The sequence below is a fragment of the Dicentrarchus labrax genome, unplaced genomic scaffold, assembly GCF_905237075.1.
Source record: "Dicentrarchus labrax unplaced genomic scaffold, dlabrax2021, whole genome shotgun sequence".
In the NCBI taxonomy this organism is placed as follows: domain Eukaryota; kingdom Metazoa; phylum Chordata; class Actinopteri; family Moronidae; genus Dicentrarchus; species Dicentrarchus labrax.
Genome location: NW_026136720.1, coordinates 25181542 through 25205448, shown reverse-complemented (window position 1 = coordinate 25205448; position 23907 = coordinate 25181542). Strand labels below are relative to the sequence as shown.

At 39.8% G+C, this 23907-nt stretch overlaps 1 protein-coding gene and 1 long non-coding RNA gene across 5 annotated transcripts in view; one reads left to right on the top strand and one right to left on the bottom strand.

The window, feature by feature from the left end:
* The window catches only part of meis1a (Meis homeobox 1 a), a 91007-nt gene that overhangs the window by 39374 nt on the left and 27726 nt on the right, over positions 1-23907 (top strand). The window contains exons 10-13 of one of the 2 annotated variants that reach the window (XM_051383105.1): positions 1866-1924; positions 5361-5450; positions 6398-6512; positions 9266-10002. The exons of the other annotated variant lie outside the window; for it this stretch is intronic. Of the exons in view, the coding sequence (XP_051239065.1) occupies positions 1866-1924; positions 5361-5450; positions 6398-6456 (208 nt within the window). The 3' untranslated portion in view covers positions 6457-6512; positions 9266-10002. Of the gene's footprint in view, positions 1-1865; positions 1925-5360; positions 5451-6397; positions 6513-9265; positions 10003-23907 lie in introns of those variants that run through there. 2 annotated transcript variants of the gene reach the window in all.
* On the bottom strand, positions 525-1152 carry LOC127353670 (uncharacterized). Of its 3 annotated transcripts, none has more exons than XR_007881342.1 (3): positions 992-1152; positions 918-933; positions 525-795 (listed from the first exon to the last, which is right to left on the bottom strand). It is a non-coding gene; the product is annotated as an uncharacterized LOC127353670 (long non-coding RNA). The 3 variants fall into 3 exon arrangements; XR_007881340.1 differs by lacking the exon at positions 918-933 and adding an exon at positions 843-883; XR_007881341.1 differs by lacking the exon at positions 918-933 and adding an exon at positions 868-883.

Genomic DNA, 23907 nt, shown 5'->3' with positions numbered 1-23907 from the left:
GGAGGTGGTTGTAGGGGACATAAATCAAGTGGGAAACCACAGAGCTTTCACTCCGGGGCGGGTCAGGAGGGGTCGACGGGCGGTTCAGAAAGCTTTAAGCTGAGGAAGACCAGAACGCTCCTCATGCAGAGGGGAGGAGGCAGGGGGAATATGAGGAGTTAAGGGGCGGGGTGGGGGGGTCACAGAAGGTGCCAGGTCATAGGTCACGCATACCAGGATGATGGCTTTCAAGAGTGTACTTAGAAGGGGACATGTATGAATGCACCGCTGCAGCCCCCTGAAGCCTGACGCCGTTACTTCAGCCACTGTATGAACCTGGTTAACAACCGCTGGGTGAACACCTATGTTACCTGTGTTACCTGTTACTTTTACTTGTTACCTGTTTCTGTGTTAGCTGTTACTTCTGTACCTGGGTAACACCTATGTTACCTGTGTTACCTGTGTTACCTGTTACCTGTTACCTGTGTTAGCTGTGTTAGCTGTGTTACCTGTGTTACCTGTGTTACCTGTTACCTGTGTTAGCTGTGTTACCTGTGTTACCTGTTACCTGTGTTACCTGTTACCTGTGTTAGCTGTGTTACCTGTTACCTGTGTTACCTGTTACCTGTGTTAGCTGTGTTACCTGTTACCTGTGTTACCTGTGTTACCTGTTACCTGTGTTACCTGTTACCTGTGTTACCTGTGTTACCTGTTAGCTGTGTTACCTGTTACCTGTGTTACCTGTTACCTGTGTTACCTGTTAGCTGTGTTAGCTGTGTTACCTGTGTTACCTGTTAGCTGTGTTACCTGTGTTACCTTGCTGTGTTACCTGTGTTACCTGTGTTACCTGTTAGCTGTGTTACCTGTGTTACCTGTTAGCTGTGTTACCTGTTACCTGTGTTACCTGTGTTACCTGTTAGCTGTGTTAGCTGTGTTACCTGTTACCTGTGTTACCTGTGTTACCTGTTAGCTGTGTTACCTGTGTTACCTGTTACCTGTGTTACCTTGTTACCTGTGTTGTTAATTTATGTTAAAACACTGTTCAATAGTTCAAAGTGACAAACAGCTTAATTTGATACATTTTGTCCTGATTATAAAACGATAATTATTGTATATTATATTTGAACTGTAAATATATAAATCAGATTAACTGTTTAAACGCTAGCTGCTAAACTTAGCCGTAAGCTAACGTGAACCAAATAGTTTTAGCTAATAAACCTTAATGACACACAAACAGTTACTACGCTGAACATTCAGCTTCTTAAAAACCTGCTGAACAAAAATAATAAAATAACCTGGACCGACCTGTGTTAGACCTCCAGCTAACCCAATGTAAACTATTTAAGCTGCTCAACCTAATCTTTAGCTAATGAAGTTTAATTCTAAGCTTAAACTGGCTAATGGAAACTAATCTGTTCTATCTTGTAAACTGAACATTTAGACTTACAGAAATCAAACTATTTGACTTAATAATCTATTATTCTTATGTCTATGTTATTGTTTTCTGTCGGTGCTTTTTGGACTTCCCGACTACATTTTAGCGACTAGCCTTTCTGATGCTGATAATGTGGATGTTCCACATGGTTGCATAAAGCAGTTTTTATCTGTTTTAACCAGTTTTTCTTTCCAGTAATGCTCCGAAAATAAGAATGAAAAACATTACATATCAGACAGACTTGAGATATTCTGTGTGCAGTGAGGCGTTTGGTGTCCCACAGTGAATCTGAGCTCTTTCTCTGTGAGCAGGGAGGAAGTTGGGGTTTCTCTGCAGCTTTAGAGACAAAACATTGAAATCATACACTGCCGGTCCACCTCATTTATTAACTGTCACTGTGTCTTTCCCTCCTGTTTCTCTCCTCATCTTTCCTCCTCTTCCTTTCTCTCAGGTTCATCAACGCGAGGCGGCGCATCGTTCAGCCGATGATCGACCAGTCCAACAGAGCAGGCAAGTGTTATAGTTTTTATATTTAGACTACAAGTACAAATCTTTACCTCTTAACCGCTAGTCCTGGTAGAAATAGTTTTATTATTCATATTATTATTTATTATTTAATATTTAATGAATGAGCTGAAAGAGTTTGAAATTCTTTCCCACAATTTATTCAGTAGATTATTTTAAAAGGCTCAGATCTCAGAAGGTTTTCTTTCTACTTCTGTCAGGATCAAGATAGAACAAATAATAACACATAGTTTATTCCAATAGTTCAAATGCTTTCCACATAGCTCAATCAACACTGTATGTGTGTACTGATTAGTGGTTTATTTGTTGTATTAAAAGCTGCTTTCCTTAAATGCCATTTTTTTAATGGCAGCTTTATGTCATTGAATGTCGTTTAGGAAATGATGGAAATATATAATGTGAAACACGATCGAGGCACTGCGCCATCTTGTGTTTTTGATGTAGGACTAATATTATTCTGCATGTTACTGCAGAGGGCCAGTATTGGCTCTGTTACTGTACTGTAGCTGTATTTTAATAACACAACGCACAGGAAGCAGCAACATGTGGTTAAAAGCAGGAAAGTCAGTAAATCAGTCGCTGATCTGTGGATGAATTCTTACTCTATCTGCTGTCCACATTTATATTGTATGAAAAACACAGTCTGTGCATCTATAAGACCGACTCGCTATTAATTATTATATAATTATAATTATTATTATATTAAACTATTATAACTACATTATATAAAAAGTGTAAAAATACACATTCATTTCACTTGTGACCACATACTCTGAAACGTTGTTTAGCAACATTTTTGTGGTGCAACATGTGAAACCTATGTGACTGTGACTGTGACTGTGACTCTACATGTGGAGGCATCTTTCCTTCATGTGATCACAAATGAGGGAAAGATGGGAAATTTTGTCTGTAAGGGGACGTGAATGAACATGATTTGACTGTCTTAAAGCATTTGACTGTCTTAAAGCATCATCTCTACAGAATATATCACATATCTAAAACATCAGATGGCACCAGTACCTTGATGACGTCAGATTTCAGTGCAAATATTATTCATTCAGTAGCTTCCTGAAGGGCATCCCATGTATATGTATGTAGTTTAACAGTACATATATGTTCACATTATATAAAATCTTATTGATTGGACTCAAACACATGTTATCCTCCTGAATATGTGGAAAAATCCTTGAAAATTTATTTTTTTCATGCCTAAACAGTAATAAAAGCACCGACAGTTGTCGTTATAATTCATTCAAGTGCAAACATGACAGTAACCAGAAACCTGGATGAGGAGTTTATTTGCCGCAGTTTCTGGAGTTCTCCATGAATATCCAGATATCTGAGAGCAGGATATGATCTCTCCAGAAACTGTGTATGTAAACACTCAATTAAAAAAGCAGGCTGGATTTGAGCAGTAAGAGTCTCACCGGTGAACTTCCCCCCCGCTTACTGTGTCTTTTGCTCTCTCGGCTGCTCGCCGTGTTAAAGCGAACAGAGAGGCTTAAACTCCAGGATTGAATGGCCTCTAAACCCCTGCGGGATTAGCTCCAGACAAAGACGCTAATCGCTTTGACTGACCACTCCATTGAACATTTTAACCTGGGATTAAAACAAATAGGAGCCCGGCTAAAGCGCAGCTGAAGTACTGCTAGCCTTTTGGCCCCCGAGCTTTGTTAGCATTAACCCCCGGGCTGACTTCCACACAAAAGCCCCTGATGCTCGGCTGAATGACGGCGATGAGAAACTGTTAAAGCTTTGAATGCTGAGAATGTGACCGTGTAGATTGAAAAACTTCCCCTCAAAATGAAACTTTATCAAGCTAATTTCCCCACGAGGATGAACACATTTCATTTAAAGTCGCCTCATCACTGATTAATGACCTCCTCTTCTCCTCCTCCCACCAAAGATTAGACGGAAGAAAATAAACTCCATCATAAACAAGTGCAGAGAAAACAGGAGTGTATTTACACACAAAATAAGTGCTGCTATCAGAGTTTATGCAGAAATATAATAAATAACATATAAATATGAGCTACAGCATTGTTGGGTTACAGTTTAAAAGCAGCAGAATAACATACAAGAGGACAAAAACCTTCCAAACAAAATACGTTCCTTCGAGAACATTCACAATAACACTGTTTTCATTCTGATTGAAGATTTCAGGTCGACTGTTAACACAGGATGTGATCTAATACAGTCTGGTGTTTTATTATAGTTCTCTAAAACTGCACTGAAAACCAAATGTAGGTGTGAAAACTGAAATAAAAATAAAAGCTGGACTAAAACTAGACAAAAAACAAACAAACGATATTGTGTACTCACAAAACTAAAATAAATAGAATTAAAAATATACAAGAAATGTCTTTAGAAGTAGTCAATTTGGTCAATTTGGTCACTGACTTATGCAAGAGTGGTATCAAGTGTGTCTCAGCTTTCCATTAATTCCCAATAATTCCAACACTTTTATACATACTATATATATATATATATATATATATATATATATATAGTATGTATATATAAACTATTCCAATACACAAGGTAAAAGTACACCACATACAAACTGCTTATTTTTCAGGGTATCTTCATATCTTGAGGTTAAATTTGGAGCGTTCTTTAGCCCCCTCAGCATGACAAGGTTGGTACCAATGGATGCGTTAGGTCTTCTAGTTTCATATGATACCGGTATCTTCACTCTAGCTTTAAGATTTATTCCATGGATTTGTTTGAACAGGGCGATATTTCTATTCTATTCTATTTAATGGCGTATGCTTTTATTTATTGAGTTATTTCTTTCTTTCTTTTTAATTTTGGCAGCTTTGGTCCTCCATAGACAGTTTCACTGTTGGTCTTTTTATCCTTCCTCTCCACCCGTTAAGATAAAATGCTCCTTTATAAATTAAAAAACGGTTCATCTCCAACAGTCCTGCTGTTTACTGCTGTAAACACTAAGGTCTGTTGGGTGGTTCAAAAGGTCAGAGGTCATACATCGGGTGTCTGTCACAACCTTAACTTGCAGCAGCAGTTTGGACAAAAGGCTGCAAATATTAATCTGCAGAAACTGAAGCTATACTGCCCCTAGAGGCTGACATGTTCATTTCACCCCACAATATCGTGAGAAACAAACAACTTACTGATTATTTAGTTGCTTTAGGAGTAATTCTGACAGTCGGGACACTAACTGTAAACTCTGTCCTAAAGGTTGGGGCTACAGAGGGTCAGAGGTCACCAGATCACTGTTATTGATCCTCTGGGGAGCAGGAATATCCAAAGTACATGTAAATCTCACGCTGGAGAGGCTCGTCCCTCCATAAAGGAGAGGTTGTGTGATAGACAGCAGCTGTGAGAGTGACGTCATCACTGTGGGACAGCAGGCAGCGAGATAATTAAAAAGAGTAATCTCCTCCCCCCGTGTCCGCAGTGAGCCAGGCAGGACCGTACGGCCCAGATGGTCAGCCAATGGGAGGCTTCGTTATGGACGGACAGACACACATGGGAATCAGACCACCTGGTAAACACACACACACACACACACACACACACACACACACACACACACACACACACACACACACACCTCATACCTTGTGTAAGTGTGATGCAGTGTTAATGTTATTTTCCTTTAATAAAACGAAGAGAGTGTTGAGTGTCTCATGAGGCTGTAGAGATCATTACACACCGCAGATCAAAATGTCACACGGAGGAAAAAAGAAAAATAAACACTTTTCTCTTCATAAATCTTAAAATGTAAAGTCTGTGGCACCAGAGGAGAAGTGATGTAAATGAAAAAGGTTTTATCCTCTAAAGAGATCTCGGATTCGGTTCGGCTGCAGTTCCTCTAACGGCCACTAGAGGCTGGCTCCAGCAGTGAGTCTCCATAAGGCCCCATATTAAAACTTTACAGCAGAAATAAACATGTTTACAGCCTTTTGGTCTCTAGAGCTATTTCCCCCGTTCATGACGACTGTACAGAAACTGTTTACTGAGCTCATAAATCAAGTCGGCTCATTTCTCCATAAGACTGCATGCTATCATTCTTTATAGCAGCCAATGGAGCTGCCCCCTGCTGGCCGTTACATAGAGTGCAGGTCTAAGACACTTAACTTCACAGACCCGGAGACTCTGTCCATTATATATACTGCCAATGGTTCAGCAACGTCCGACTGTTGCAACTGTATATATTCAGCAAACTAACTCGCCAACATTAGCATTTTAGCATTCTGTATGAGCATTAATCTGAAAGTACAGCTAGAGCTCTCAGTAGTTAGTTTTGGAGATATCATGTGATAAATTAAAATGTTGGAAAAGTGGAAATTTTGGAAGTGGAAACCACTCTGCCATCTCCTTCATTGTTTTCTGATCATTTCTCTCACAATGTACCAAAAACAGTTTCGTTTAAAGGTCCACTTTTCATGAGCCCAGAAATACCGACTGTGTGTTTCTGTGTTTGTCCTGTAGGTCCTATGGGAGGTGTGGGGATGGGGATGGGCGTGGAGGGACAGTGGCACTACATGTAGCACCACCACGACCACCCTGCAGCCAGAGGACCCGCCCAGCGTCCCGGGAAACCACCGTGAGTAACACTGTCCTGTGTTTAAAGGGCCAGTTCGCTTACTTCTAGTTGTATCTTGTGCGATGTGAGCCTCTGAGATCTGTGCTGTGTGCTGACATGTTGAGAATATTTTGACTTTTATGTCTAAAAACTGCTAGAAAAAGGGAACGTGGGGTGAAAAGAGAGAGCCGGGTCCGATCTAGAGAGATAATCATGGAGTGGTGTGGAGACTTGGCAGAAATATACGCTTATTAAAATGAAAACAGTCACATGTATCAATAATTGCTCTGAAAAGCCTCCAAATTAAGTTATTTGAACTTAAAGCTGCAGAAGGTAACTTTTATAAAATTTACTTTTTGTTGTTATTGCTGAATATTTCACTATATCCTGAATTATTTTAATAAAAGTTACCCACTGCAGCTTTTAGCGTATCACAAAAATGTGTCCATAACAGATCATTAAATTAATTTCCATGTCTATCTATTTAGAAATTATGTTTGGCCTATAAACTTCATATTTAGAAGTTTTCTTTAGTATCAAGTGTCGTCCAGGTAACTTTTTCCAGTAAAGAAAGGACATTTTATAGTATAGGTTCACTAAGATGTACACAAACATAGGATAACTAACTCACTGCCTCCATAGCAGCATATTTCCTTTGGTATCTCATCATAAGGTCTGTTAGCGGCTGATCTGGATCAATCTTTCTCAGCTGTCATGGAAGTGTCGTGTTCAAATTTCTGTGTTTCTGAGCATTTTAAGGACTTCTCATCCGTGTTGAAAGGTTGAAACTGAGGACAAGTAGTCAAACGTTTTTTATAAAATGTCACATTGAACGTGTTTGATACTGGTGACCTAAAGAACAACAACAGCAGACAAAAAACAAGACGTCAAAACGTCTCTCTTATCCTATCACAGCTCCTTTCCGCTGCTCCTCACTAATTAAAGCCATTTCCATCTGATTTAAAGGTCAATTAATCCTCTGAGATCCTCCACCGTATTCTGTCTAATGAACTGATCATTAGCGGGAGACGCAGAACGCTCTCATCTCTTTATTTGATTACACAGAGTCCAATTACCTCGTAAGCAGTTTTCATTATTAGGGTGGAGCGGCAGAGGAGGAGGGGGAGGGCAGTGAACGCAGCGTGGGGAGGAGAGATTAAGAGGATGTTAATGTGTAGAAAGGAAGTGTAGAGGAGTGTTGGATGGGGGGGGGTTGAGGAGGGGTAAAATGTGGTCAGTCAGACGGCAACATCACCCAGACCAAAGACAATTAAAGAGTCTTCAGAAGAAGCGCTCTTTATTTCCCGCTGCCATTACTGAGCTTATGGCTCTCAGGAAACAATACACCTGTCAGCTGGGATCTGATGCAACCATGCATGCAGCCGCGACACACATACATACACACACACACACACGTGCATGAGGACATGACCGCTCCACGGTCATTTTAATTTGCTTCTTCTAGGAAAATTATTCCAAACTGGATCTTTGACCCAATAACAGGTTCACACCAACCGTTAAAGGTTCAGTGAGGAACATTTAGAGGATATCACCTGAGAATAAGAACCTGTGTGTTTTTGTTAAGTGGGAATGTTTTTATCTACAGAGGGAGCGGGTCCTCTTCTGGTGGAGTCTGCCATGTTTCTACGGTAGCCCAGAGCAGACAAACACTGGCTCTAGACAGGTGCTTTCCATGGTAGTTTCTCCTAGGATAAAGAGGGTGAGGCGAGGGAGTTTAAATCTGCAGTCCTTCACACTGGTCCTTTAAAGCTCTGGTTCCCAACCTTTTTCCTTATAGGAGCTCTATTATGGATACTTTATATTTAATGCACAACAGTAACGGTAGAGAACTGATAACCTGAACAATGAACCCAAACAGAGAACGCATTGATTACAGATGAGTTTTCCTGATATTTTTAGAAGCTTTTTATACAATTCTCTGTATTATGTAATATTTTAACATTCATACAGACTTAATAGGCTTCTTTTTTTACAAATTCAGTTCATTTGTTTCTCAAACACTTTATTCTACTAGTTCTTTGGTTGTTTTGGCTGCACAGATTGTTCTGGCCTCCATGTTGTCCATTAATCCTGATAATGGCATTTTCCCTTACTTCACGTGCGGGACGAACATCTCTATTGACAGAATGTTTGGGGGGTTGGAGAGCAGATGATTATAAAACCGGCAGGAAGAGTTGGTAGACAGTTTTGAGTTTTCCAGTCATGGAAAAACCTAGAAATTTATTAAAATGACCAAATATCCTGGAAACAATCTATGCTGGAAATTTCTAAATGCATTTTAGCCCCTCCCTCAGATGTAACTTCAGGTTCGTATTTAGTTTGAAACTCGACTGTTGGGAGGATAAACTTCAGAGCAGGTTCACCAGACGCAGAGTGGAACTGACTTGATCTTTTCGGCATCAAGTCTATTTCTTCCAGAGCTGCGAAGCGAGAGGCCAAATGAATGTAGTCCATTTGTCCGAAACCGCAGCTTATATGACCTTTTGTAAGCAAGTGCTGTCCTACAGTATATGGTCAAGAAAAACTCCTGGAAAATGTCCTGGAAAGGTCCTGGAAAATGATTTCTTAAAAAGAGTTGAAACCCTGACTAGTGTTAATGTTAGCAGCATTAGCCTGCCAGCTACAGAAGTTAACCAGCTAGCCCTGCGAGTCGTCACTGCATGACTGAGAAACTTTTTGTTTACTGACAAAGAGTCCATTATCGACTGTTTCTCAGTGTGTTTACTGCCTGTTGCTTTCTGTTTCCTCTGTAGGACTCTTATCAGCCGGTCTGCAGACCTCCTTTGGCAGGCGTGGAGCAGGACCTCACGCCTCCTCACCCGTCCTCCCCTCAACCCTCACCCCCCCCGCAGGCTTCTACCTGGCCCGATAGGGAAACACCTGACAGTCGCTGCGTCTCCATGGCCACTGGAAACGCTCTGTGACTTAAAAGTTGGAACAGCTGAAGCACAAACACAAAGACGATGTGGCGACAGATGGAAGGAATCATAAACAGCTGCGCGGAGGAGTCTTCTGGATCCCAAACGCCGACGTGGCGTCTTTGGATTCGATCATTTCCTGTAACGTCAGCAGACCCAACTGATTTGACCTTCTGTTCCTCTCTGGACTACAACTACGGAAGCCTCTAGTGGACTCTTTGACACCAGCAGAGCATCCTCCTCTCCAGCAGTTGAACACATGACGCTGATGTCTGTATTTCCCCTTCGAGGCGTTCTCTTGAAACAGGACGCGTCTACAAACCATTTTTCAAGAGGCTGAAACTCTGGAAAATGGCGGGCAGAGGTCACGTGACTGTGGACTCTCAGAGGACGAGAGATGAGTCGTGACGAGTTCTCTGCTGCTGCCTTTTGCATAACGTGTTTTTAAAGAAAAGGACTTGTACTGTTTCACTTTTCACACTGTGTGTGTTTGTCTTTTTTCATAGACTTCTATCTTCCCTCGTGCCCCACAAACCTTTGACTTTGAAAATAAAAAAGTGAAGCAAATTTGATCCTCGACTTGTGAAAGTATTTTATTATCGACATCTGGTGGTTTTGGCTCCTCGTACACCTCGACACAAGGTGTTGTGGTGTCTGTACGAACACTTGGCTCGCGTACTCTACCTGTATATTTCCATTTTGAATCTCTACCAAAATTTCCTCCACCAAATTTCATGGAATAATTTGTCCATTTTAACCCGACTACATGTGTTTGACAGCTGGAGTCACTGGTTACTTTGGAGATTAATATAAGCTAATAACATTCATCCAATTCTGTCTGCTTATAACGCTTTATTTTACCATTCCTTTACTTTTTCTTTTACTAATTTCCATTTAATTCCTGAGAAAGATTCATATATGTAACGACAACAGACTAACAGGTATAAATCTTGGGCAGACGATGAAATGTACATCACTACCCTCACAAGGCTTAAAGGTTTTATATGACATTTAAACATTATTATATATCAGCAAAACAGCTATTCTCTGTGTAAAGACACAGAGTCACATGGTGTCTCTCTCCCTCTGCCTGTGTTGTATCGCAGCCTCTCTGTGGTTTGTTTCAATAGCCGGTCTGCTCCGACTGAAACTGCTGTTTTTATCATCTACGTCCAGATCTGTCCACTTTGAATGAAGTTACGAAAATTTGTTTTAATTAGTAAATGTTTGTCTATGGAGTCTGGTGGAGTTGGCTGTTTTTGGTTAAACAAAAGGTTTATCAGTGGCAAAAACAACAACTCTTTGTGGACGTACTTTGACTGCCACAGTTAGTTTTCACAATTTTAACATCTAACTCGTTGAATTAAGGGTTTATTTTGACCAAACCGAATTAGTTTTGGGTTTTTTTTTTTTCTTATTTCGTTTCTGTCCACTTTAAATAGACTGAGTCAAGCTGCTTAGCTCAGCTGATAACTTAAGATCCAGACGTCCTATGACTAAAATCCTTCATCCGGTTCAAAAAAGCACCAAGATCTAAACAGTGGATGGTAAAAATGTGGCTTCAGACTGGATAAACAGTCAATGTATGACAGCTTCTGGCAGACAACCACAACGCTGACGCAGGCACAAAGGGGATATGACGCCTCTAGAGTTCATACACTGTTTAATGATTATAGATTATTGATTTAATCAACTACATATAGAACGTAGCTCCAGAGTTTATACGCTGTTTAATGCAGAAACGTTACAGATTATAACTTTAAGATAATAATGCATTAGCAGTTCACCCAGTGCAGACCTGAGGGAGGTTTTCTTTAGTCCGGCAGAGCAGCTCACTCTGATGCAACTCTTCCTCTGGAATTCGACTGAGGAGGGAAAAAAAGGTCGATTTACGTAAATCTGCTCCAAACTCTTAAATGGGGAGATTAGTTCCCCCTCACGCTCCAGTTGGCCCCCTCAATGGATGTGTTCTCCCAATCCGCTGGGAGTTTCCTAGATACACCTCATTTCAAAGCTGGCGGCCACAAAAGAGATCATTTATCTTCCTCTTAAAATCAATTACTAATTTGGAGAAGGGAGCTGAGAAAGGAGGATATTCAGCCGGTTTCTGACTCCAGGGGTTTGTTGGTTTCTTTGCTCAGCGGCTGCAGGAAGCAGAACTTGTTCAGATGAGTTTTATGGTCCTGGCGACATTTTTTCAAGCGACTTGGAGGTTATTTTTGAAGCAGAAAACATGAGAGCTAAAGCAAACATGCATCGTCTTCTCCCTCTGCTTCAGTCTGAGCTGACTGACAGGCGGCAGCTTCAACTCCCATGTTTGACTGCCCTCTTTAGGGGATTGAGGAAACTGCCTTCATCTCTGTTTTTTAAAAGCTAAAATGTGTGATCAGCCAGTCAGCCGGGGCTTATCAAAGAATCAAAACGTGCTCATTTAAAAATGCAAAGAGAGGAGATTGAAAGAGGAACACCATGTTGAAGTGCAGAGAGTCTCTGAAGGCTGCTGTGACAACAACACAGCGACAGCGAAATAAACAGAAAACTCATATTTATGAGAGATTTTTAAATGACTGTTTGGAGCTGTAATTTCCCATAGATCACCCAGGCCATGAATGCAGCATGTCCAGGCAGGTTATTGATTATGATCATTACTTTGGGAGGTTTTAGTAGCCATTTGTAATCTTCTAGAGGTTCATGAGGAGGTGCTTGGGACCCCCACTAGGAGTCGCCAAAGCTTCACATGGGGTCGTGAGGCCTTCTTGATTTTAAGGGATGAAAACTGTTAATTTTAAAGTTTAGATTAAATTGTAAAACCAGTTAATTTAATTCAAAAACCTACACTTTTCCATGTAATCCATTTCAACAATTTTTCTGAATTAAAGTAATTTATCGTATTTCAGTGTATTAATTAACAATTAAAACTACTGGTAAAACCAGATAAGTTTAAACTGAACTCTGAAATCTTTAACACAAACTCAATATTTTAGATTAAAGAAGATTCTTGATTGAGCTGCTTTAATTATAAATGTACTTATAATAAGTGACACTAACTTAGGAAGTTATGATTAATAACTTTTTATTAGGTATTTTGCTTTTACAGTACAAATAAAAACCACTAAATTAAGTCTTTCTCACTTTAAACCAGTAAAGCTGTGTATCAAGAACTTCCAGAATGAAGTTAGTTTTACTTAAAAATGTTGATGTAATCAGTTTCAACAGCTGTTTGAGATAAATTAACTTATCTAGTTTTACAGTGTTTGATGACCTGAACACAAGCTGTATGAGAGCAGAAGAGAGAGAGAAGTATCAGTGCGAAGAAAACACTGAATTTGTCCAGAAAGAAGCTTTTTAAGTCTGTTTGATTGTTTTATTAAAATACATAATTGACATAGAATTGTATAATATATATATATACACTCAAAATTCATCCAAATCTCTGGTTTTACACAAACGTCCTGCAGTTATTGAGTTCACTGATCATTGTTCAGTTTATCAGCTGTTATTGTCAGTTTAAGGAAGAAGGTTGGGAACCACTGCTTTACAGGTTAACACCACAGGTACCCAGTAATAATATAAATCCTTACAGTGTCATTTATTTCCTATAAAATGTCCAGTTACGTGTTTTATTTGTATCTGATTCATTCAGTGAAATTACACTGTAATTGTATAATAAAGTGTTACCAAACTCTTAGATTCAGAGACGAAATCTTCCCATCTGAGTGCTAAAATAAGTGGATGATTTATGACTGTAAAAGGTAAGTCAACATGTGCACCTTGTTTCTGTGCTTTAAATGAACACCTGTGCATTCACGGCCGTTATTATTTCTCCCTGAATCTGAAAGTCCTTTCTGATCAGAGTGATAAACAAAGTACAACTCGTATAGGATCGCTCAGATTAGGTTTTTCCGTTATCTTAAGTAGATAATCAGCTTGGCTTTAGTTTGGCTCGGCTGTGTTAGTGTGGATGAAGAAAAATAACTGACATCCCTTCTGTGATTGGTCAGATACGACTTATATCACAACAGAGTAAATACGACTCATTTTAATCATTTAAAGGTTCAGTGTGCAGGATTTTGTGGTGTATAGTTGCAGATCACAACTCGTTTCACCGTCCCTTTCCAAGCAGAGGACAACAAACAAACAGCCCTGATCTGCAGCCAGTGTTTGGTTTGTCCTTTCTGGGCTCCTGTAGAAACATGGCGGACTCCAAGAGGACCCGCTACCTTTGTCTCATTGTAAACAAAAAAAAATAAATCTTATATTCAGGACGCTAATGAAAACATACATGTGAATATTATATTACATTTCTGACAATAGATCATCCTCAATGTTTCACTCTGGACCTTAAAAAGTCTCCTTCTCATACTTTTATCGTTTTGTTTTTTCTTTCCTGTCATTTTATGTCTCTCTGTAGTTTTGTGTCACTTTTTAATAATTTTAATTTAATTTAATAATAATAATCTTTTTTTGTAATTGTACATATGTTCTTAGTAATATGCGTCTTTTTAGTTGTTTAACTTATCTTTTTAGTAATTTTAGGTCTCTTTGTAGGATCTTGTTTTGTCTCGTCTATTAATTGTTTTAAGTCTCTTCAGTCATTTTATGTTGTTTTAGTTGTTTTGCATCTTTTTTGTCGTTTAACTTCTCTTTTTATTAATTTAATATCTCCTTTTAGTATTTTTGCGTCTCTTTAATAATTTAATGTCTCTTGTTTGTAACTGAACGTCTCTTTTTAGTACTGTTATAGTTGTTATCTCTTTCCAAGTATTTTGCATTTCTTTTTAGAAATTTTAGCTCATTTTAGTTTAGTTATTTCTGTTTTTAGTTGTTTGAGTCTCTTTTTGCTTTTCATTTTAATAATTTAAAGTCTCTTGTTTGGTCTCTTTGTGGTTGCTTTGTCTCAGTTGTGTCACTTTTTAATAATTTGAAGTCTCTTTTTGTGATATACGTCTTTTAGTAGTGTTAAGTCTGTTTTTTGTTTCTCTTTCTAGTAGTTTTAGGTCTCTTTGTGGTTGCTTTGTCTTTGTGGTTTGTCTATAAGTAGTTGTAAGTCTTTTTAGTCATGTAGTGTGTCTTTGGAGTTGTTTGGATCTTGTTTGTCTTTGTATCGTCTGTTTGACTTTCCAACAACAAATGTGAACCGTCACTTTCTACAGAGACTGTCAGCGTGTACACGGCGGGGGATATTTTATGTGACATTAGTTAACTGTGCTCCTGATACATCAAGGTGAGTCCGTTCTGTGTGTCTCAGTGTCTGTATTCTGTCAGCAGGAAAGAATGCAGCAGATCTGTACAGATGGTGATGAATTGGTCCTGAGGAGCTCTCATGCCCAGGGGATGACCCTCACTGGCTGCAGGCAGCGAGCACACAGAGGTAACGAGCTTTATCTAAACACACACACTCCTAATTTGTACTGGAGTAACAAACGTTAGCCTGAACAGACCCAAATTCCACAGAGACATTAATCTGCCTCCTCCAGGTCTGGGCCTGTGACCCGCTGGTCCATCAATACTGCGCTTAAAAACAACAGCCCCCATGAGCTCACTCAAACCCTCTCTGAGCACCGCCTGGATCCGCGGGATCCAGCAGGACGCGGCACAAAGTTGGATAATTTATTGCCTTTAATTAAATGCTTGCTTCAGGAGGGATTAAATGTGTTTCCCCATGTGCGGGGCAAAAGGGGAAGGTATTCAGTGTCGGACAGAGGATCCAGAAACCCGACGGAGGGGAGGATCATGGTTACCTTGAGAGAGGAAGTGGAGGAGGTAAGGTGGGGGAGGCGAGGGAGGAAGAGGGGGGTCAGTTTACCCCAACGGGACACAACATAGACCTGGTGAACAGGAAGTGGTCATCATCTGTTCACCTGAAAATGCAGGTAAATTACAGAGCTGTCAGCTGTGGGTCATTATTAGCCTCATTAGGAGTTGAAGCGGGAGTACAGGTAGTGGTATTATTACTGTTTTCCCCCATTCTAATTTAAATTAACTTTATTGATCCCACACTTGTTGCAGCAGCTCAAGAAGATACAGAAGAAAATACATTACAAACAAATACATACAAATGTAGAAAACAACAAAAAAAACAGTTTAAAACATAATAAAAAAATTATAAAAACTAATAACACAAAAAAGTGTATAAACAACAACCATAAAAAAAATATAACCAAATAAAAATAATATAAAATGTGTATTAATGATCATGAACATAAAGTCAAATAAAAATATATTAGATATAAAATAATTATAAATGAACAATAAAAAAAAGATAGAAAAAGTTTAAAACATAATAAAGTATCAAAACTAATAACATTAAAACATTATATAACCAAATACCATGAAAAAATATAAAGCAGTATAAAAATATTATTAAAATTCTACATAGAAACTAATATCATAAACATAAAACTACATACAAATGTATAAAAACATAAATAAATTCAAAATATTTAATACAATTCACCAACAATAGCTCCACCTTGTGGCCATTAATAAAACTCCTCTGTATCTCCTGAACGCAGGTTTCAGTTCCCACAGATTTTGGGTGAATAACATTTCTGCTGCGACTCTTTCAGAAGCTGCTGGTTGTTCATCAGACTTTCTTTTCCTTTCCTGTAACTGCTGTCACAATTCAGCAAATAAAGAGTATAAGAAAAACAATTAACAGGCGACAACAGACGGACAGACGCCGCCATCAAACCTTCCATCGGTTCCTCACGGGTTTTCCTGGCTTAAGGTCTCAGGTCAGATTCATTTCTCCCGTTCAGAGGAAGAACTAATGACTCACAGTGACATGTAATCTGTAGCCGTGGGGAGGGAGTGTATTAATCAGGTTAATGAGAGTGAGAGCGTTCAGCCTGCAGCTCACTCATTTACCATCAGACTCACTTCAATTAGCTCAGCTCGTTAGCGGCGTGGGGGGAGGAGGCGGGGCCTAAGGAGGCTATTTGTCAATAAACACGACATCAAGACGCCAAGTTGAGGAAGAGGGAGACCTTCTGAGAGTCAAACAACACAAGACTATTGAGTTTTTACAGTTTACTCCATTTGTCTCACAGCTTTAGTTACTAGTTACTTTACCCTTCCTGTCCAGTGAAAAGCTTCAATATTTTAGATAAATTGAAGGATGAAGTGTTCATTTATGTGTTGAGAATAAACAACACAAATAAATAAACTGTTTAAAATCTCTCTTGGATCAGCTGGAAAATGCATGTTTTTTTTTAAAAAAGTGGCACATAATGACATTTATAACATCCATTTATCATCTATTATAGCCATTAAAGGTCCAGTGTGTAGGATTTAGTGGCATCTAGCGGTGTGGATTGCAACTCCATCGCGTCACCCTCCCTTTCCAAGTGCAAAGGACAAACTACGGTGGCCATGAAATGCAGAAACCCAGACCTGCGGTGTCCAGTTTGATTGATGTTCCCTGGAGGACGCACAGAAAAAACACACAATTTAGGAAAATAAATCAAGTATATATCTGTTATTGCAAATGAACCATAAAAGTACAAAAACGTGCACACATTGATCATCAGTGACAGTGACGACCTGAAACAGTCAGCGAAGGTTTGTTTTGGGGGGTCGAGGAGGGCCAACGTGACCTTGGTTGATGACATCACCGGTGGGGTTGATGAAGGGGGTTGTGGGGGATTCAGGGTGGTGACCTCTTCTGTTTTCAGTAAACTGAGTCCTTCCTCTCTGTGATCATCCATCACAGCAGCAGAGCGTAGAGAAACAGGAGCTCGTATAAACACTGTGAGGATCTGCGCCGTTTCTTTGTGACGTTGCATTGAGTTCGCTAGTTTCAGTCCTAGTTTCTCAATCTTCTCCTCTGACAGCAAAAGAAAATATTTCCCAAATCGTCCTTTAAAGGTTCATTAAACTGCTGTTAACAGCGCCACCAGTGGCAGTTAAGTGAACTAGCTCGCCGCTACTAACTAGCTCACCATTTACAAATCAGCCCATCAGCCAACACCACGAAGCAACCGACACCAGATCCACACCGCGCAGCCAAGACACAGCCAGCCGGACGTTGATGTCGGTCGTTTGTAGACGTTAGCAGACTCCTTTTATAAACTAATGTTAGCTAGTGTTGCCCACTGTTGGCACTCAGGAGCATAAAGGTCACAACCTTTGACCCTCATCCCTACATAGAGACACAGGCAGCAGAGGGACGAAGCTACGCTACAACCCGTTCACTCTCTGGTAGTAAAAAGTGATTAATACATAAAAAATAATAAGTAAAATCCTTAAGAATTGTACTTAAGTCATACTGTCGTTGTCATTTTTGATTTATAGGCAGATTGCATCGATTTGTGCTTGAGCCAAACTAGCTTAAACCCAATCTGGACCTATCCACGTAAAATGTCAGACTGTTCCTTTACACAGCACGAAGCTACAGCTATTTATAATTCAACTGTAAATGGAGATAAACTGTTCATTTAATCCAAGCTGAAAATTACCCCTTTAATAAACAGTCCTTCATCTGTCCTAAGAGTCCAAGAAGTTAATTTCCATTAACTTTTTACTTCCCCCTGTGGCCTCACATATTCCCCCTCTTCAACCTTTGAACGAGTTTGTCCATAAAAAGTGCAGCTGGAGGATCCAGTATCGTAGAGTTTTCTGAGGCAAGAAAGACATGCGACAGAAATTTCACTGAATTGGTTTGAATGTCTTGACTCAGGTCAAAATGAAGCCAATTATGGTCGAGGCAGAATAATGTCAGGATTTCATTGCAGTGCAGTGATTGCACGCCGGTTCCCAGCAGTCCAGTAAAGCTCGTCCATAAATCCAAACAATCCTTGCTTTTGGAACGGCGGAGGGGATTTCTCCAGACTCTGTGAGCAGCGTCCAGGGAACGAGGGGAGAATAAGACCACTTTGGCTTGAAGTAGACTGAGCTGACACGGGCCAAATAGTATTGTCATCCTGGGAAGAATGAAGTTTTTGGACAACTGGTTTCATTGCTCCGTTGCATGTTCAGATACTGTACTCTGAAATGCTGCGTGCTGACAGCTGAGCCTGCAGCAGTTACAGACTACAAATGAAAAGCAATCCCTGCGAGTGTTTTAGATTTGGAGAGAAAACAGACTGGCTTGATAAATGTTGAGATGTATTACCCAGCGCAATTAGCTCTATTCTGCTTTCAAGATCCATGTGTGTGTGTGTGTGTGTGTGTATCCTCTTCTTGGTTTCATCAGATGTGTGTCCTGTACTGTTTAATCTCTGGGCCATTAGGGAACAGCTCTGGTTCTCTTGTGCACACAATGACTTGTGAAACTCAATATCTCACCACAACAAGGTGATTCTCCAGCACAAACAGTGGCCTCAGTGAGATTTACAGACTGGGTCGAGAGCTCTCTGGCACCTCGGAACACGATGGCTTCACTTCCTGACCAAAGTACCAAAGTACTCAACCACTTTGGTCACATATTGACAAATATTGGATGGATTGCCACAAGATTTTGTACAAAAGCCCATCGTACCCAGAGGAGGGATCCCAAGGACTTTGGTCATCAACCCTGACCTTTCTTCTAGCACCACCATGAGGTCGACATTTCTGGGTTCGTCTCAACAACTATTGGATGGATTGCCATGAAATTTTGTTCAAACATTCATGACTTGGAACAATGTTGGTGATCAAAAATAACTTTTCCTCTAGCGGTGTCTTCATAACCTGTTGGAAACCAATCAGATCAACGAACCATCAAACGTAGTCAAACTTGAAGCCAGTCGGGACAAGAATGGAAACATTCAGAGCTGTTCTTTGCTCTTCTTTCAATGAAGAAATACTCTCCAGTTCTAATATAACTGATGCAAACAGCCAGTACTTCCTCATAGGACACAGATTGGTCCAGTACCACTGTGGTTTGGCCACAAACTAATAGACTGGCAACATGGATTCTCGAGTGATCTCACAAGTCCTCCAATGCTACCCTGCTACTTCCTGGCAGCCCCACATGGGTCACTAATGAGAAATGAGAGCGTGGGCTCAGAGTGGGCAACATAAATGTGCTTCTAAATGACTATTTGGGCTCTAAAGTCCAGTGTAATCCTGCATAAAGCCCACGCGGTCACTGACATTGTGACATATTGTGAAACCCACAGACAATCCCATATTTCAGCCTAATACTCACATGAGCCCCACATACAAATGTTGGCTGGGTTGCTCTTCTTTCAATGAAGAAATATTCTCCAGTTCTGATATAACTGGTGCTAGTTGCATCCACGCTAACCTCTTAAGCAGCCGCCATTATTGTTTTAAAGCAGTCACTTCTCCCACACCTAGCACCTAGCTGAACTATGATGGTAAACATAGTAAAGCACTTAGGGGGGTTCATTCTCCAGTTTTGCCTTAATATCTCAGCAGAGAGGCACTTGAAGAGCCCAAGCACCGATCTGCTGTGACCTTAGACCACGAATAAACCCTGAATTTGCCTGAAATCTGCATGTTGAAGATCTTTTTCAGCCGTCCTGTGTACGTCTGTGCACGCCTCTGAGTCCTCCCTGCTTCTCCCTTTGTACTTCTCACAAAAACAAAAAGCCGGGACAGCATCTGACATAGATTACAATGGGCCAGTCAGTGGCAATAAATGCAGCATTAAGTCCAGCCCAAACACATGCACGCTGCACACTGAAGCGGGCACTTTGCGGGCGACGTCTTGGATGGCTTTCAAATGGATGTGACGAAGCCACTTATCGTAGAGTTTATAGGCCGGTAATGAAACAGTAACTGGAGTCGTTTGCACGCATTAAAGTGGGTGTTGAAGTGGAAATCTGAAGGGAGGCTCGTGGAACATTAGACTTGAAGCGCGGCGAGCTGTAAACTGTGTACTCTGGACTCCTCGCCGCTCTGGCAGCCCGGCTGAAGAGCACGTCGATGGGAATTCTTTTCAAGCTCGTGATAGAGGAAACGTCGCCCATCTCCGTCTGTTAACCGGCTGGAGAGACACCGGGTGCATGACGTCATGTCTGCCTCGCTTCATGTGGACTGTTTTCAAAGTCAGACCTCGTCCAGTTTCGCTTTTCTCTCTCTTATATGTGCTAAAAATACTTCCCCCCCCCCGCCCGCGCACCAACGATTGTCTTCTTGTAACTGAGCCTCATCTGCACTGTTTTGAATTAGACATCCCGGCCTGTCCATATGTTTGATGTCTGGTGTCTTTTTTAACAACTCTATTGTTAAAATATGTATGTATAAAAGCCAAAAAGCACATATTTTTCCTTTATAGTAAAATTTCTGACGAGTCAAAGGAAATGACCTACACACTGTAAAATCTAGTAACTTAGTTCAACTCAAACTTTCTGAGGAAAAGAGATTAATTTAAACCATTTAAGTTTATTAACTTTAAACAATTTAAGCATGAAAGATATTTTATTTGAGTACAAGTTACTAAGTATTTATTGTTAAGGTAACTTCAGTAAGGTAAATTAAGTTAAATGTACGTATTCTATTCAATTAATTAAACTTCAAATTAGTGAGTATATATTATATTCATATGCAGCATTTCTCCAAACTTATTTAAAATGTGTTAACAGAATTTTTTTGAATAAGAAGTAAGACATACGATAAAAACTATTTATAATTAATTATCAAAGTGTTAGCCAATTAATGTGAATAACATCAAATCTTTACACTTCATCATTAAGAAATATTTGGGCATTGTGATGATTTATTAACGGAAATAAGAACAAAAACTGAAGCATTGTAGCACAGTAGCAAGTCAACTTTATGTGTGCACTAAAATAACTGAGTTATAACTTCAACAAATCACTTTATAGTTATGTTTAATTCATGGGAAGGGAGGATTAATGTTAACTTACACTCTGCTGTTAGTCTGAAGCCACTGCTGTTTTACAATGCAGAGGCTGAAGTCTAAAACCAATGTTTCCACTGAACTGTCTTCCTCTCGTCTTATATTTTTGGTTAAATTGTCACCACCTTGTGTCAGGAACCGAGCTGAAACACACTGGCAGCTTCTCGGGGGCTGGACTGAAAAAGAAATCTTTCCAAAAGAAAGAAAAATAAGCGGGAGCAGCTTCTCAGAGTCAATCAGCTTAATGGAGGTGATTATGTTCTTAATGAGATGAAACCTCTTAGGAAGAGCTGTTTTACTACTGTATACACATATAAACAGTGAACGAGGAAGTATTCAGATCATTTACTTTAGTAAAAGTACAAATACCACACTGTAAAGTTGAAGTAAAGGATCAGTGTGTAACATTCTGAATATAAAACTACTCAAGTATATGTTTTACATATAAAACACCAGTCAATAAGAAATGATTCAATAATAAAGTCATTCATTGTACAGTAACGTCCATAAAAAGGGAGTTTTATTTACAGACTGAGTTCGGGAAGCTGCAGAACGATCCTGCAGAAGGAGAAGCATTAAAAAAAAAGATAAATAAGGAAATTGCTGCAAAATGAGTTGTTACACCAGAAGAGTTTGAAGCTGCCAGGAGGAGCGATGCTGCACAAGAGCACGTCTTGAAACATCCACAGATGCCCCACGAGAGCAGTAACAGGCCAATAAATGAAAGCAGTCGTGTTTATATGCACCTGAAAGATCTGCTGGATGTTATAAAAGTGCAACAGCAAGGATCAGTTTCTACCGCAGGGAAAGAGAAACCTGTGTCATTCTGGTTCAATTTAACTAAGGTCTGGTTTTGGTAGTTTTGCCCGTCATTTCTATCTATTATGGTTAATAGCTGAGATCTGGAAACATGAACAAGAATCCAAAAGTTTACAACTATTCACTTATTAACACCAAAGAGAACTTACTACTACTTTTTAGTAGTTTTATATACTTCATTAAAGTATATCTTCTTCTAAAACTACTAAAAAGAGACATAAAACAACAAAAAAAGAGGTGTAAAATTACTGAAAAGAGATTTTAAATTAATAAAAAGTTCAAAAGGAAGCAAAACTACTATAAGAGGCATAAAACTACGGAAGTGTATTGCATTCACTTGAAAATTATTGTTTTGGTTTGTTTTTCAGAGTAATTCTTTGTGTTTTTCTGAATAATTTTTTTTTTCTGTTTTTTGGACAAATTTTTTTTCTGAGTTTAGAGAGCATTTGAAACAATAGATGCATTCATTCCTTTACTGAGAGCTCGATTTAACGGAAAAAAACATAACCGGCTTGTTTAGTTCAATCAAGTTTTACTTTCTGGGTTTAAGAAACTGGGAGATAGTCCTGTCTTCAAGTCATATAGATGGTATTATCATTAGTTTGTCGACTCTACGCAGGAACCTGAGGACTTTGCGGTTGTTCAGAAGGAAAGCTCATTCAGATCTGCTAGACATAGAAATATATACATAACAAAATATACATAGCAAAATAAACATAGCAAAATTGACCCGGTACGGTAGATAGTTGAAGATGGGGGCATGTATGTGCGGGCAGGAGTCACCATAGGTCCATGGGAGTCACTTGCAGGTTGGAGGTTCTCACAGAAGATCAAAGTATCTCGGTAATTCAGAAAAAAAATGACTCAGAAAAACAGGAAAAAAGAGTTGTTGTTTTTTTCAAGTGAATGCAATACGCTTCTGTAAAAAACAACTAAAACAAGCTGTAAAATAACTAAAATGAGAAGTTAAACCACTGAAAGAGATGCAAAACAACTAAAAGACATATTACTAAGAAGAGACGCACAATTACAAAAAAGAGACATAAAACAACAAATGACCTAAAATCACTAAAAAGGTCTTTATAGGTACACTGAGGAGGATCTATTGTCAGAAATATAATGTAATATTTATAGGTATTTCTGACGATAGATCCTCCTCAGTGTCACACACTGGACCTTGAGGTAAAAGTACTTGTGTAAACTTCCCAGCTCTGGTGTCCAGGCCTCCTCCAGTGGCTGCACACTGCCTTACTGTCGGTAGCTTACAGATCCCAGTGGGTACTGCAGTTTGCACCCCGGAGGCTCTCTGGCACTTCTAAGCAGACAGTGATATATGGGTGAGATTGGAGAGCAGCATATCTGACACTGCTCTCTGATCCACCGCCCTGAAAGCGCCCAGACCTTTTTCTAACGAGCCTTCGCCAGCTTCACCAGATCGCATTTCAAAGACAGACAATGTCCACTGGGGAAAAAGAGCCATTTAGCTCGCTGCCACTGTAATGCAAAAAGCAGGTAGCTGGCTCTTTCCTTCCTGACAGATCTGCCACGGATTCCTCCCAAACTCAGTGTTTTCTTTAGAGCAGCAGGGTATTCTATTTGGACGCGCAGGCCGTGAAATATGGTGTGTATCTACGTTTTGGCTGCGAGCCAGGCGGAGGGTCGGCATGTGGGCCCAACGGATGGTGATGAATCGCTCACATTTCACCTCAGAGCTGCACTCTGCTGGGAGACAGTAAATGGTGGACGACTCTTCATATATGTGGTAGAACAAAAGGCCGTTATCTTCTGTTTATATACTCACATTATTGAATGTTTTAACTCCCCACTACCTCTTTATTAAAGTGCA